Source organism: Paramacrobiotus metropolitanus, unplaced genomic scaffold (genome assembly GCF_019649055.1).
Source record: "Paramacrobiotus metropolitanus isolate TYO unplaced genomic scaffold, Prichtersi_v1.0 Parri_scaffold0000058, whole genome shotgun sequence".
NCBI lineage: Eukaryota > Metazoa > Tardigrada > Eutardigrada > Parachela > Macrobiotidae > Paramacrobiotus > Paramacrobiotus metropolitanus.
Genome location: NW_026570278.1, coordinates 632827 through 648923, shown reverse-complemented (window position 1 = coordinate 648923; position 16097 = coordinate 632827). Strand labels below are relative to the sequence as shown.

The following is a 16097-nucleotide window of genomic DNA, read 5'->3' as shown; positions in this document are numbered from 1 at the left end:
GGAACAGAAATAAAAATTCTGCTATTGTAATAAAATGCCCACGTAAATCTGTACATGCAGGGTGGTTAAATTAAGAGGAACCAAGAGATCTTTTAGAATGGCAGCGGCATACCTGTTAAATTTTACGGTGAATGCTATTCCATGATCGATCGTGAAATGCTGATTTCGCTGTGTTTATTTCTGTTACGAGTATGTGCAGTTGGTGATCAAACTAAAAACTATGCCGCCAAGAAGTGTAAGCGGCAAAAGTGTCCCCCATGTCGAAAGTGTCCCCCGGACAATTTTTGCCGTGTCCCTCCTGCCACCAATGCCGAAACGGTAACCATTTGGCCAGAATGGTGACATGACGGACTTACAATGGAAACTAATTTTCAGGTCAATCGGTGACTTTAGAAAAACAGCAACCAGCGTTACCGTTGCGTTACCTGGCAAAAACAACTTCTAAAAATAGTGCCATCACTGGCATGAAAATTAAATGGTGTACGGGATTGGTGACATTATTGCCGAAACGAATTAAATGGTGTCCGACTTAGGGGACATAATTGCCGGATCGAATTTATAGGTGTCCGACATGGGGGAGCAGTGCATAATTGAGTGAATTGCGTAGTAACAATTATTTTGAATTGCCTTGACAGCATGAATATAAATATTTATCCGAAGCGAGCACTGAATATTTTTTCGAGTGTGAACTGTATCTTTTTGTGAAATTTTATCGACCGAAGCGTAGCGAAGGTCCTCTATGTTCAGCGTTCATGGAAAATGTGGTGTCTGTCGGTCATCGCCATCTAATGCACATATGCACGGTCTTCTTACTATCAAACGCACGTATGCGCGCTGGCCGTATATACTCAAGGCGCTTGCAAATAGTGGTGTCTGTCGGTCACCGCCATCTAATGCACTTATGCGCAGTTTTTGTACTATCAAATGCGCACATGCGCGCTGGTCGGATATACTCAAGGCGCTTACAAAATGTGGTGTCTGTCGGTCACCGCCAGATGATGTACATATGCGCAGTTGTCATACTACTGAATGCACACACGCGCGCTGGCCGTATATACTCACGCCGCTTGCGAAGTGTGGTATCTGTCGGTCACCGCCACCTAATGCGTATATGTACGGACACCCTACTAATAAATGCTGATTTGCATGGGCCCCTGCTATCAAATGCAAAATAATATCAATTCAATACAACAATGTGCGCTGGCCTTATGTACTCTGGTTACATGTAAAATGCGGTGTCCCCTGGTCACCACCTCTTTTTATGGTGTCCAGGGGAGCAACGGTCGGTGTCGGTTCATTTTTTGGGTACTAATAGGGCGGTTTCCTTCTACTATTGCTACCGCGGTTTTCCTATGCGTTGTTGAAATCATTTTGATTAGCGTAGCCGCTACATGAACTGGATTGCAAAGCCCGTTGCGTAAACAGTCACAGCTGCTTGGTGTGAGAGCGCAATACCGACATGGGTAAACTGCGTCCTGGCCTGAGAGCAATGTAGTTTCATGAAGGGCTACAGCAGCCTAACGTGAAAGTTGTATTTCTAAAAACGTATTTAACAATCAGCTCATGTTGAATATTTCGGTATTGTGCCGGAAAAGTTACCGCCGGCGCTATCTATGTACTCGAATGGTCTGCGAGTAAAGGTGACCCCATGCATTGAATGAATGCACGTTTTTTCATTCAAATTTATCATTCAGCAGCAACTGTGTGTAGAAAATTAGAAATCATCATGCACTGGATGAATTCAAAGTACGTGGGAAACGAAAATCTGGATGGCAATCACGCGAATTCATCCAAAAAATCAGTGAATGAAGGGGAATCCTACCTCCTCATTCATGGATGAAACTTTCTGGCCAACCGTAATCGCTGCATACCGCTACCGTGGGCGGGTAGATTGCCCGATACACCGGGCGGCTGCCGTGCCAGTTGTTTCTTGGCATGAAGTATATGTAGTCGACTATCACCATTCAAAACCGCCAAACGAAACATTCATCGGCACTTTTCACTTCAATTTTAAGTCCTTACTTTTTGCTCTACTTCATGGGATTTGCATCGAACGTGCATTATGCCAATGAATGTGGACACCTTAAGGCAGAAAAGACTTTACGTTACCTCATCGTCAAAGGTGAAATTTGGAAACTGCATCAACTATTTTCCAGCAAAACGTCTATAATGAAACCATACATCCACCGGCTTAGATGGACGTCCAACGCAATTCAGACCGTAAATATTTCTTTCTAAGTGAGTTTTAAAGAAAATTTCTCAACTAGACTGGCAAAACTATCCCGTAAACAGTTTGTGCCATGTTCTGAGAGCAGCGGAATAATTTGGCCAGAGGCCTCACCCGTTACAGAATTTTCCTCTGCATACTTCACTATCGTAACATTCATTTTTGCAAATTTGTGGTAATAAGTAGATAAAAACTATTTTAAAAATTTACTGCTACGCTTCGGTCATGCAGTGCCCGCCAGAAGCGAGTGCACTTTCCTAGTACTTCTGTGTTCTTAAAATTTACGAAACCTTCACTTGAATTGAAAGCTATTAGAAAACAGTCAGTGGCATACCCCTCAGACAGATTTAATTCTGAATGAGATTGTAGCTAGTACGAATTTCGTAATACGAAATAGTAAACTTTATGGCCGATTTTGTCATACCAGTTATTCAAAAATCACCGGGTTGTACGTGCCATGATGCATGCCCAGACCGGTCATAATAAATCGGCATGAAGGCATGCCACATTAGAGGAGCGTAATGGCTCACTCCGACAGCAGGCCCACACGAGCTTTTCAAACACATTACAAACCAAACCTTATAAATGCCACATTCCCCATCTCAGTACCCCTCAGCATTTAAATTTGTGCTTTTCCAACTAGCAATTTTAAATTTCTATACGGGGTTAATGAAATAAAATAAAGGTTACTTTCATACGTGAGCAGGACATGAATCACAAAAACGCATTGATGGGGTCTTGTGGGAAAAACAATTTAAGGTCATCATCAATCGGTTACACTGATGCACAAAATAATTCCATGTTGAACTGTATGTCTACGCTGACAAGTAGTGAGCTATACAGTATGCTTCCAAGCGTCAGCAAAGCTATCGGGACTTTTATTAATTTTAATGAAATTATACTTTGCCATGTCATACTGATTATTCCCGACTATGAAAAAACCGGCAAATCATTCACCGAGCTCTTATTGGCAATGTGAAGTTGATCGAACTGAATTATTGCTCAACACATTGGGTTTGTGGTAGATACAGCGTACGCTGTATCTACACACAAAGTGATCTAAAGCGCACGTCGATGAGGTGGCTGTTTGAAAGCTTGCCAGGCCATGCTTTGATCGCTAGTGGTTCGAAGTGTTTTCCGCAAGCACTGGGTAGAATATTCGAAATACTCTGTAGTTCTGGCTATTATGTCACACTCTGTTCTGTGACATATCAAATGCGCGGTAGGCGCTGTGTGTAGGACCTAGGCAGAGTCGTAGAGATATGGCATAAAGTGGCATATGGCGCGCAGTTCGACCGGCTTGTATGACAGATATGCAGTAGGCACACCGACAATTTGCTGCCCGCGATCCTGTTGACCGACAACTTGCTGACAACATTTTGCTGAACGAAAAACCGTTTATCCGTCAATTTGTTGTAACGACAACTCGCCCACATTTTCTGGCATGAAATTCCGTGCAACAACCAAAATTATTGCCCATCATAATGGAGGAATTTATTGTCTCCGTGCAAGGGAGCCGCGCCTGTTGCGCAAAGCGACTTGGGGAAAATCTTAGTTTTTTACAAAAGACGAGATTTTTCTGGATTTGAAGACCCCTGTGTGCCCTCGACTTAGTGTTTCAGCGAAGCAACGCCGCTTTCGTGGGCAGGACAATGGAGGGAGCGGCAGCCTTAAACCTTAAATGAAACTTTGTTGTTATGATTTGATTGTTCCTAAAACGGATGTTACCGTGTTTAAAGAATTAAAATTATATTGTAAATGTTTCACTGCCCAGTATCATACAGTATTAAAATAAATTTCATTGATCGTATGATTTTTGATTAGGATAATATTACTGTCGGAATACCGTATTTATCGAGTTAGAAGCCCAGGGTTACAAATATTACAAATGACCGACGGGGTGGGCTCCAATTACGGGCATGGGCTTGTATTTAGGGGGGAGGGGGGCTTCAATTTTTCAAACCAGCTTTTTGGCTTTTTTAATATGGGCTTTACGGTATTTAATTAAGCCCATGGGCCTCTATTTCGGGGGGGGGGCTTATAACTTTCAAACGACCTTAGGCATGGGCTCTAATTACGGGGGGGGCTTGTATTTGGGGGGGGGGGCTTCAAATTCGATAATTACGGTATCTGTGAGGAGAAGTGGCCTCCCCGTACACCCGCACTGGTGCGGGTGCTAAGTTGTTTTGCTGTATTTTGATGGTATTTACTTCATCTACCAGATCTTCAATCTGGTGGATTCTTCAGTTGCTAGCCGTCGTCGTCTGAGTAAATTGATGCCTTTTGGCCCCGCAGCATTCTGCTACGGGAGCTTCTGTAGTGTTGTGCGAAGGGGATATAAAAGTGTGCAGGTGTTTGACGAGTGTTTAGCCCTTTTTGCATAGCTCGCAGTATACAACACTGCTCACTCAGCAGGACAGATTCCGTTTCCGTCGCTGCCCGTGGATCTTTCCCAGATCCACTGTCATATACCCATTAAAGATACAAGCAAAATAATTTCTTCTCGTGTTTCGAGCCTTTGTATTGGCCTAAGTCAGCCGGTCAGCTTCCGAGTTGCGACTTATAAGAAGAACCGTAACTCAATCCTCGGATGGCCGATTACGATGAAAACAAGGGAGCGTTTTCTGATACGGCGACGCCTAATAATCAAAAATGCCCACGTCACGCTTACCTTGTTGCTGTGCCATTAAACGCCCGCAAAACAAGTCAAAAAGCTAGCTCATAATTCCATGACAATTTAAAATGAATATCCAAAACGTTCTAGAGCCTGGTTTGAATGTTCAGTCGTTCTGTTCTGCCCAACTCAGATGAAAAGCGAACAAATATTAACGTGATGGCTGGATCGCCACAACACTGCAGACGGTTGCAGTGCGCCCACGATTTTCTGGTCAACGTTAGCAAATTTGTCTGCTGGAGATTTTTGTGAAACCATGTCTATAACATTTTCGGAGAATGTGGAAGTTTTAGAACTTTAATCGGGTGTTTACACATACATCGGTGAAACAGAAAATCACGTTGTAAATGACTTCAGTACGTAATACACTTCGTCCAACCTCTTACCAATACAGAACGTTTCCTGTACGCACGCAGCATTGCCACGCATTAAAGCAATACTAATTCGGTGCTTCAAGAACTGACTGGACCGCTTTTCTTGTGTCCGCTCAAAAAGCGTTTTGCTGAGCGAAGACATCTTACATTTGGATTTCTTACCCCATAAGTAAAAAGTTTAGTAAGTTTTAGTTCAGTAAGTTTAGTGGAAGTTTTAGTACAATCGTCTTAATTCAGCGCCACAGATAATTGCATGTCTTTGAACTGAAGTTCACCAACGAATTGTTACTGTAGCCGCGCGATGAGTTTGCACCACTATCAGATCCTGCCGCAGTCTAGCCCCTGCATACGCTATGCAGAGTGTGCTGCAGCGTGTGCGATGATTCCCGTATACCAGACTCTGTGGTGCAAACTCATCGCGCGGCTACAGTACTAAGTTGGGGTTGATAGTGGTTCCTTAGCCTACTACTTTCTGTACTGCTTGTAGCATCTGGCAGTGTAGTGGTGTAAATGCCAGTTTTGAATAAATGTGTCCAGTGCGGTCAGTATATTGTGTATGCTCTATGAGGGATTCTCCACAGAAAGAACTGACAAGCAAAAGTCAATAAGTGTGTAGTAAAAAAAATTCATTATGAGTTTATTCACGAGACATACCAAAATAATAACCAGTTTGCTGACAGTTCAATAGAAAGTCCGTCGTTGCGATGGGCCGAATTCGCAGCGGGCTGTCTGTGATTTCAACACATTCTCTGAAGGCTGAAAAAGTGCGTACAGTCTTACATTGCGTGGCTTACGCGCTGTAAAAAAATGTCACAACTTCAGCCGCGGCTGCAGTCTTTAAGGGACGTATGCCGCCATGTACCAATTTCGGGTGCATAAGCTAAAACAGTCGCTTTCGCGCACTGCAAAACACATTGTTTAAATTCTATTACCTAATGATTTGTATACATTGGCGTGAAACCTTGTTTTGCCCAATTGCCCGCAATATCCAGTTCGGGAGTTATCAGTAAAATAAAATGCCAAAAGTATAAACCAACGGATGTCTAGGCAAGGCCGATTACGAACCGATCCTCTTCGACTTTTTCAAAAAAAAACGCGCATTACGAAGATCGTTTTCACACCGCATTGTTATTCCACTAATTTGCCAGCCTGCGAATAGGGGAAATCAGCAATACGTCAACTAGCAAATTGTCGGAAAGTGGAACATTAATCAAGGAAGTAACTGTAGACTGTAGTTATACATTATACTCGCTCCACCCGCGTCACAGCGCCAATTGGAAGCATTCGATGTGTTGCTTACTATTGCTGCTGAATGAACATATACGGAAGTCGAAACAGAAATTAGATTTACTTCCTCATCGTTTATTTCCGATCTATCCTGGTAAGCGAAGCTAACGAATGACTGTGTTCAGCAGAAATGCCGGGTGGCAGACAAGCACTTACTCGACCCATTAGCGCACACTTCTTACAATGTCTTGTGTGACACTCAAATTCTGTCCTTGGGCAATCATGTGTTTGATTGGGTATGGTTTTCCAACAGACAATAAGATACTGCAACAGCAGCCGGTTAAACTGCTGTTCTAGTGGGATGGTTAATCCACCGTACCACGATGTAGCGGCTGTTAAGGCTAACTGACAATCAAAAGGCTGGCACGATCAGCAGCGATGCTGACCGGAAGTAAGGTGGCAATTACACAACTACTGTGTGGGAGATGAGATGATTCATCTCGAAGTGTTTACAAACAACAAACGCAAGACACGGCAGTCACGGCAAGATTCTTATTAGCAAGTACACAGGGCAAGAAGGCAAAAAGCAAGGTTAGCTAGCTGGCAAGGAGCAAATCCAAGAATGATTCTAGTGCGCCAAAGTAAAAGTTAAGAGCATCGAGATTGTAGCGGTAAAGCGGTAAGACAATGAGATGCTGATTCACATGATCTTAATGAGGAAGACAAGCAATGAATGAACCAATAACTGATGTAGAAAAGCAATAAACAATCCCAACTGGCGGTACTAAGATTTTCTATCGTTACATCCCGGACGGTAGCGATGAGATATACGTGTCTCATCAAGAAAGTAAAAATGAAAAAAAATAGAGAATAACGCTGATGCTAATACTGTACGGCGTGGTGGATCCCAAGTTTAATCTTCCACGCGAAGGTTAATTTTCAAGCAGACGATCGGGATTCTGCGATCGTTTTCCGGAATGATGCTCAGTGAGTGCGCCGGTCGGAATCGCGCATACGGTTCATTCGCTGACGGAGCTGATCCAATTCCTGTCGTAGGTCATAGATTTCTTTATCTTTGTCCCGGACGGTAGGTGAATGATACTGGTTAATTTCCTCTTCGGTATATCCTTCAACGCCAAATGCTGTCATAATTGAAGCAACATCGCGGTTAATGTGTTTTCCAACGGCAACTTCGGGTAATTCCACAAATGGTAACGTCTGATCTCCGTTGTCTCCGATTGCGTAGAACAGCTGGTCATCTTCAAGTAACTGTGCTCTAATCTTTGCGGCACGGCTTTCGGCGGTGTAGCTGCCGTCCCATTTGATCTGACCACGATAAAAGGGAAAGTCGGTGGTGAAGAAGCGGTACGGGTTGAAGTAGCGCGGGTATTGTTCAACTTGCTCGAATCCATGACGTTGTGGGGTTTTAATGTAGCGGTACACGAATCCACATCGGTGTTCGTATCGCCATGTTCCGTCGTCTCCGGGATAGCGGATCCACGGTGATAACGCAAATCTGTCAAAACGCCAGGACTGAAAATAATGTGGACTTAACACGCTGCTCATGGGAACAGGGAAGGAGGAGAATTTGTCTTCATCGGCATGGTCAACATTGAGGCGAAGGCGCTCTAGGAAGGTGTATGTGTTGCATAACACCTGGTTCTGTGCGATTTTAATGTCACGTTCATACGGATCTGCTGTGTCTTTGATGATGTCCGATCCATTCTCAATGGCTGTATTGATGTTTTCCATATGTGCGCGGTAGTCATGATGCGGAGTTTTAATTTTGAATCCAATGAAAGGATTTCTGCCTTGTCGTCGAACGTGGTGAGCTTCTTGGCGCGGTCCAGGGTTAACGTACTGGATCTGATCATCCGGGGGATCTTGTGGGCTTTGTTCGCGCTGTCGGCGTTGTCGAGGCATGGTGTTCTGATAATTTCCACGTCCTCCTCTTCGTGATCCACGGCCACGGTAGCCAGTATACTGAAGGCTCTGACCGGTGTACTGTAGCTCATCTGCATCTTCAGGTGTGTCCAAGAGCGGTGCACGCGTCGTCGCCAACTGGATGTCTGCCGGTTTACGTAGAGCAGCAGCGTAGTCGGGCTGCAGGTTAATCTTGTCCGCTGGTGCTGCGCTGGTTGTCGGAGCGGGTTGCTGCTGTGGACGGCTGCTTTCAGCTTGCGGTGCGTTAATATCTTCCATGGGAATGTCCATTTCTGTAGTTGCATCTACAATGCGGTTAATATGGTAAATCTGCAAGTGTACATAGGCTAGCGCATCCAACGAGTATAATCTAATTGTACACTTTTAACGTGAGCAGATTACTTAGCGCTAGCGTTATGAGTGTGCCGGGATCTTAATTTTTGGACGTAGTCGTTTCGACTATTCTGTACATCAGCGTCGTACTGTCTATAAGATTTTAATTTTGAAATGTGTACTGTATCCGTTGATCTTCGCTTTGACATTGGGTGATCGTATTTAATCTGCACATTGCCGTTCTCTAATATTTGTGTGATAATGTACGGCCCTTTATATTTGTTTGTTAATTTCTCAGTACGACCAACTACTCGTACTTCATCTTTAATGTAAACCGAATCGCCAACTTTAAAAGAAATATCCACCTTCTTGTGGTCATAATTTTGACTGTTCTTCTCATGAGTAATATCCGTTAATATTTTTGAGAATTCCAAGGCGTGTTTCCATTTTTGTCGCATATCCTCTATGTACTGTTTAATGGTAATTTCGGTAGAGGTTGTCGATGCAAAATTTTGATAAACAGTATCAATCGGTAATCTCGATTCAACACCAAAGAGTAGATAATGTGGAGTTTGCTGCGTAGTTGAATGTTTAGTATTGTTGTACGCATAGGTAATATACGGTAGATAATGTGCCCAATTGTTCTGTTCGGCATTAATATACATAGTTAGTTTTTCTGCTAAGAATCTCATAAAACGCTCAGCTAATGTATTGGACTGCGGATGAAATGCAGTAGTGTACTGGTGGTCAATCTGCATAATTTCGTTAATTTTTTGAATAATATGACTTGTGTATGCGACTCCTCGATCTGAAGTAATATGCAGCGGTGGTCCATAAGGTAATATGATGTTATTAACTAAAAATTGGGCAGTTTCGTCTTTACCGGTTGACTGTACGGTTTTTGTGACTACGAAACGTGATACATTTTCCACTGCAACTATTATGTACTTGTGACCTTCGGGCGATGCATGGAACGGACCTACGTGGTCGAACGACCAAGACTCTAAAAGTCCGAACTGCTTAATTTGCTGCAAATAACCACTAGGTGGAATGTTTATGCTGTGTCGCTGCTGGCACGATGTGCACGCATCACAATAATTTTTCACGTAGTGCAACATACGAGGCCAGTAAAAGCGGGATGACACTGTGTTCCATGTGCGTGAAAACCCTACATGTGCGGAAACCGGGGAGTCATGGCACTCATACAGTATCTCTGCACGCATATTGTTAGGGATACAAATCAAAAAATGTGGTCGTCCCTTGCGGTATCTGAGCTTGTGCAACGCACCGTGTACTATGCGGAAGCTGTCAGCTAATTTCTGCATACGCTTCGGAGCTTGACTGTACTCTGTAGTATCTGAAAGTAATGTTTTAATTTTTGAGATAAAATCGTCGGCTGATTGTTCTGACACTAATCGAGCGTGCGCCGGTTCTGACCATGTACTGTACAATGGAATGTCACAATCGTCGGTATCATCTGCTGGTTCGTGAGGATTGCGGCTAAGCAGGTCGGCGTCTTGGTGGAGACGTCCTTTACGATACTGTATCTTAAAATCATATTCTTGTAGAAGTAGTGACCATCTATTTAACCTTCCTTGAGGTTCTTTTAGGTTAAGCAAGTACTGTAGAGCTGAATGGTCTGATATTACTACGAAGTGTTTGCCTGCTAAATAATGTTTGAATTTTTTAATGGCAAAAACAATGGCATATAATTCTTTTTCAGAAACTGGATAATTTGCTTGATGTTTATCTAGCATTTTAGACGCATAGGCGACGGTGTGCCAACCGTCTGGATGTTCCTGTTCTAATATAGCACCGACTCCGACGCCGGAGGCGTCCGTTTTGATTTGTGTATTTAATTTGTGGTCGAACGGCTTCAAAACTGGAGCACGGCTCAAACATTCTTTTAACTGGTCAAAAGCTTGTTGTTCTTTTGGTGTCCATATGAAAGAAACATTTTTCCGTGTAAGATGTAGAAGCGGTGCGGATAATGTAGAGAAATTGTCAATGAATTGACGATAGTAACTCAGTGCACCTATAAACGATTTAATCTCTTTCGGTGTTTTTGGTGTTTGAAATGCGGAAATAGCGCTGATTTTAGCTGGATCCGGTTGTATGCCGGTGCTACTGATAATATGCCCTAAGAACTTAATCTGTGGGAAACCGATCTCACATTTTGTAGGGGAGATTGTGAAACCTGCTGTGCTTACAGCGTCTAATACTTTTTCTAACAACTTGCAATGTTCGGTAAAAGTTGCTCCGCCTACTAAAACATCATCTATGTAACAGATGACTCCGTGCCATTTTAAATGGCTTAATATGGAGTCCATAGCTCTTTGGAATGTGGCGGGACCACCGCACAATCCAAAGGGCATTCTTAAAAACTCAAATTGACCGTCCATGGTCACAAAAGATGTTTTCGGTATGTCTTTCGGAGCCATTCTGATTTGCCAAAACCCGCATTAAAATCAAGACTTGAAAAATATTTAGAATTTCCAAAACATGATATTGCGTCATCAATTCTTGGAAGGGGCCATAAAGGTCTGCTAGTCACAGCATTTAAACCTCGCAAGTCACAACAGAATCTGGGCGGCTTCGTCGACCCTTTACGTTTTACAAGTAACACTGGGCATGCCCAAGGAGATGTGGATGGGCGAATGACGTTTTGATCTAACATTTCCTGTACTTGCGAATTGATTTGTATTCTTTGTGCATAGGACACGCGGTAAGGAAGTTTTTTCACTGGCTGATTTCTTCCTGTGTCGATCTCGTGCATAATGTTGCCACAATCACCGAGCGGCCTGTCCTTACTAGGAAACACTTTTTGATATTTCACAAATAATCTGACTAATATATTTCGCTCTTCCGTAGATAATCCTGAATGAAACTTCATTGTTTTAATGTGTTGCATCAGCTCATCTTTATCTATGGCGGCAATATCTGACGATTCTAGTTTTGTTATCGGCACTTCTGCTACTGCATCTACGGGTTCCATATGACCAATAAGTACACCTGGTTTGAGTTTAATATCTTTATCAGAAAAGTTAGTTATTAGTATGTTAATTTTTCCGTTCTCTGAGCGTACTACACTATTTGGAACTGCTACAAGATGACTATGTAATAGTAATTTGTTTCCCAATACGAGTACGTCTCCGTTGTAAATGTCAGGCGCTGAAAGTGTCAATATCGTGCCGTGCTTTGCTGGCAACACTGTGGTAGATGCTAGTTTTATGCCGGCTCGATCCCATGTGATGTCATTTACTGGTTCTGGTGAGCAAGACATTTCCGTGTCCAGCGGTGGCGGCCATGGTGGCACGCGAGGCAGTGCCGCTGAATCTGACCTTTCGTGTGCGCCGGTGTGCGAGTCCGTCGCAGTAGATTGCAGCGGAGCTGCATGCGACTGCGCGAACTGAGTGGTGCAAACCGCCTTCTCAGCCGACGGGCTTGAAGGAGAGTCTGGTTGCACTGGGGGCATGATGTGCGCCGGTGGCACGACAGGAGTAAGTGCCAGTGGCAATGGGGAAGCGACGTGCGCCGGTGACGGTGTGGGAGAGTCTGTACTGTGTACTGTACTCGTATTGTCGTTATGTTCACCCGCAAATAACGGTGATGATGTATTGGTTGCGGTAATAATGTTCGAAACACTTGCTTCACGAGGTACTGTATGTACGTCCGAACTGATGCTACTACCTTCGGCATCCTTTTCTGCTATGGGCTCAACGTGCAAACGATGACGATGTGCTTTCTTTAGATGATAGTGATATTGCTGTACAAAGTTTGTGCGCGGTATGAAAGTGTCAGCGAACATCATGTCCTGTACATCGGAAAGTACACGTTCTCGACTGAGCAATTTGTTGACTTTTGTTTTGTACTGTCAACTCCGAAGTATAATTTTCCAGTGTAACTGTTTATCCACAGATTGTGCTCTTTAAGGAAATCGTTACCGAGAATAATGTTCTCGTATGGCAAGTCACAAACTATGAATATATAATGTTGTAGTGTACGATGTTCGAATGTAATAGTAATTTCACTGAAGTACGTGTTCTTAGCTTGGAACTTTTCAGAAATGGTAGCAAATCGTAATTTAGGAGCATCGTTATGAAAAGGCCGAAAATCTAAATTGAGCTGCACTGCTAAAACTTCCGATATTATGCTGCAACCTGCACCTGTGTCTATTAGAACAGGTAATTTTTTATTATTAATGTTTAGTTCGACGTAGACGGGGCTTACTGTCTGTGGCATGCTGAAGTTCGCATAAGGGCTTGACTGACTAGGTAATATCTTTATTGAATCTTTATGCATTTGGACATTGTATGTATTAATTTCGGATTCCTTAAGTACAAACGGAGGATCATATTGGCGACCATACGGACCTCCTTTACCGTAAGGTCTCATTCTTTTCCTCGTCAGTACGCCAGTACGCGTTACCTTTTTCGCAAGATTGTACTTTATGTAATCGTCGTACTTCTCTTGTACTCGTGCTTTAATGTCTGCTGGGCACACTCGTGCGACTTTATACCGATCATCAGGATGCGAATCCTCACACTCTTTGTAAGAATGGGTAAAATCCTCACAACGTGGACAAAATAATTTCCCATTCTGAAGCCGGTAGCTGTCGAAGTCTATGTACTTTCTATCTATCCGTTTGTAATCCTGACCTGAGCTACGTTTACTATCATCTCGTGAACGGCTGCGGTCTGAGCGATCTTTTGACCGGAAGCGGTCACTGCGATCAGTCGAGCTGAAGCGGCCGCTGCGTTCTTGCGCGCGGCGCCGGCGACCGGTACCGATCTGGCTTGGCCTGCCTACGGAATTCGCCAGACTGTGGTTTATCGCGGTAGTCTGCACCAGTATACCGATTGCGGCTGCGAGATCGATCTTGATAATATCGGTTTTGACGGTACTCATCACGGCTGCGTGATCTATCTGTGCGCTGGTAGCTATTTGAGCGGTCACGCGACGGGCGAAATTTATTTTCGGTAATATAGTTTACCTCAATGGGGTTTGTCTCCGTACCTGCGGCCGGACGATCCGCAATTGTTAATCTGGTCAAAATCGAGCGGAACTCACTAACTGTATGTGTTTTTGATGTTGCCAAAAATCTTTTGTACTCTGGCAAGTCAGCTATTGCACGCTGAATTTCAGCTACTTTGTATGTTTCAGGCATTAGCGGATCTATCTGCTGAAATAACAGTTCCATTTCATCAAGAAACGCATTAATATCGGCACCTTTCTTATACACCTTTTTTGACAGTTCCATTCTCTTAGTCAACTCATAATCTTCAGGTAAAAATCGCTTAGTAAACTGTGCTTTCCATTCATCGTATGGTAAATGGGAGTTTTTCTGCCATAACGACTCAAACAAACGTCTAGGCATATCGCCTAAGTAGTTCGGTAGCATCTGTAATTTTCTACCTGCGTCCCAATTAAGTGCTGCAGCGGCACGCTCAAACTGCTGGAAAAAATCTGTGATAATATAATCGGGCTTGTTGTTAAAGATTTCAATTTTAAAGTCCTTAGCCTGTAGTCTGGCACTGTTGTTATTCATCGTTAATGTGCGCAACAAATCTGTCAGATCAGCTGGTGATTTTGCCGGTTCGGGAATACTATTATGTACAGGCGCATTTAATGTATAAGTACTCGTATTTCGGTGCGTACTGTTAATCTGCGTCCTATTCTCTGTGTTTGTTGCCGGTTCGTGTTTAATGTCTGCCCTGTGGTCAATGCACACGTTGGGAGATTGGACTGTCTCTGCAGCCGGTTTGGTCTGCGCTGCACTCTGAATGCATTCAGCTGCTACGATCAGCGATAAGTTTAATAATTCGTCTGTATTTGCCCTGCCGGCCTGCCTCTGCTTAGACGTGTAGCACGTGTCGAGAGCGTGGCATATTTCTCTCATCCTCGCTGCGGCTGGGTGTGACTGGAACTTGTCCTGTATACTCTCTGGAAGAGTATACGGGAGCGGAGACTGTGAGCGGGGAATTCTCTCTGTACTGTACCCCGGCTCAGCCCATCTGAACGCTGACGGCGGGTTCTTCTCTGGCTCTGTGGCCTCTCTGGGCTGACCGACGGCCAGCTCTGGTTGCGCGGTTGAACGCTGCGCGTGAAACTGTGAATCTGAGCGCGCTGTCGCGTATGAGCTTCGGGAGGGAGAATCTGTCTGTCTGACAAGGTGTGGTAGAGGTGAAGGATCTACTGTGGAGAAAGGGATTTTATGTGTTGTCATGTATTCGGCTAATGTTTTCACAAAGTGGCCTTTCTTCTTAGACTGGGCAATGTTTTGGTCAAGACGCTTGCTGACTGCGAGCAGTTGAGCTTTCGTTAGATAGCTCAGCTGGTCTGTCAAAGATTCTGGCTCGGATGCCATGGATCTACTGGAGCGATTCTTTTAATGTTTGGGAAAGGAATCTACATTTCTCTCTTCCTTATGTTCGGTAATGTGGGAAAAGAACCATTTGACTGGCGCCAGGCTAATGTAAGCTGCTCATTCTCTAACATATACAGTACTTATACTGTGATACGCACAAAACAAGATTGGGTGTGCCACGTGAGAAAGTATGTAATTTACAAAAGAAATAATATTTATCCTGAAAACTTATGTAATGTGTGTATAATTTTAATATCAGTAATGTGAGAAAGTTAAAACAACAATTGAGTTAGCGACTGCAAAACGACAAGATCGTCGGCTTCGATAACTTTAGCCGGCTTAGGTGGAAATATAAGTAATCAAATCCGACAAAATTGAAATTATGTTTTCACCAACTGCAACATGGTAGTAACTTACCCATTGATAATCGCGGTATGCGGTAATCTTTAAGGAAATCCGGTATTTCCGGTCCCTTATGAATGGCAAGGAAGACTTTCTGGTGGTGGGTGGAAGCGCGCGATGTGCAGGTGAGGCGCTTGACTTCCTTGGAAAGCCGTCTAGGTAATGTGGGGCGTAAGATTTTGGCAAGCGAGTCGGCGCCGGATAGAATTAAACTGGTCCGAAGTCCAGGAGCGCCATGCAACAGCAGCCGGTTAAACTGCTGTTCTAGTGGGATGGTTAATCCACCGTACCACGATGTAGCGGCTGTTAAGGCTAACTGACAATCAAAAGGCTGGCACGATCAGCAGCGATGCTGACCGGAAGTAAGGTGGCAATTACACAACTACTGTGTGGGAGATGAGATGATTCATCTCGAAGTGTTTACAAACAACAAACGCAAGACACGGCAGTCACGGCAAGATTCTTATTAGCAAGTACACAGGGCAAGAAGGCAAAAAGCAAGGTTAGCTAGCTGGCAAGGAGCAAATCCAAGAATGATTCTAGTGCGCCAAAGTAAAAGTTAAGAGCATC

General features: G+C 43.8%; 1 protein-coding gene across 1 annotated transcript; it reads right to left on the bottom strand.

Moving 5' to 3' along the window:
• Positions 1 to 7040: 7040 nt before the first annotated feature.
• Positions 7041 to 15861, bottom strand: LOC129592994 (uncharacterized). The gene is made up of 2 exons (XM_055489172.1): positions 15543 to 15861; positions 7041 to 8523 (listed from the first exon to the last, which is right to left on the bottom strand). Exons 1-2 carry the CDS (start codon positions 15544 to 15546, stop codon positions 7487 to 7489), a joined length of 1041 nt encoding a protein of 346 aa, XP_055345147.1. The 5' UTR covers positions 15547 to 15861; the 3' UTR covers positions 7041 to 7486.
• Between the last annotated feature and the right edge of the window lie 236 nt (positions 15862 to 16097).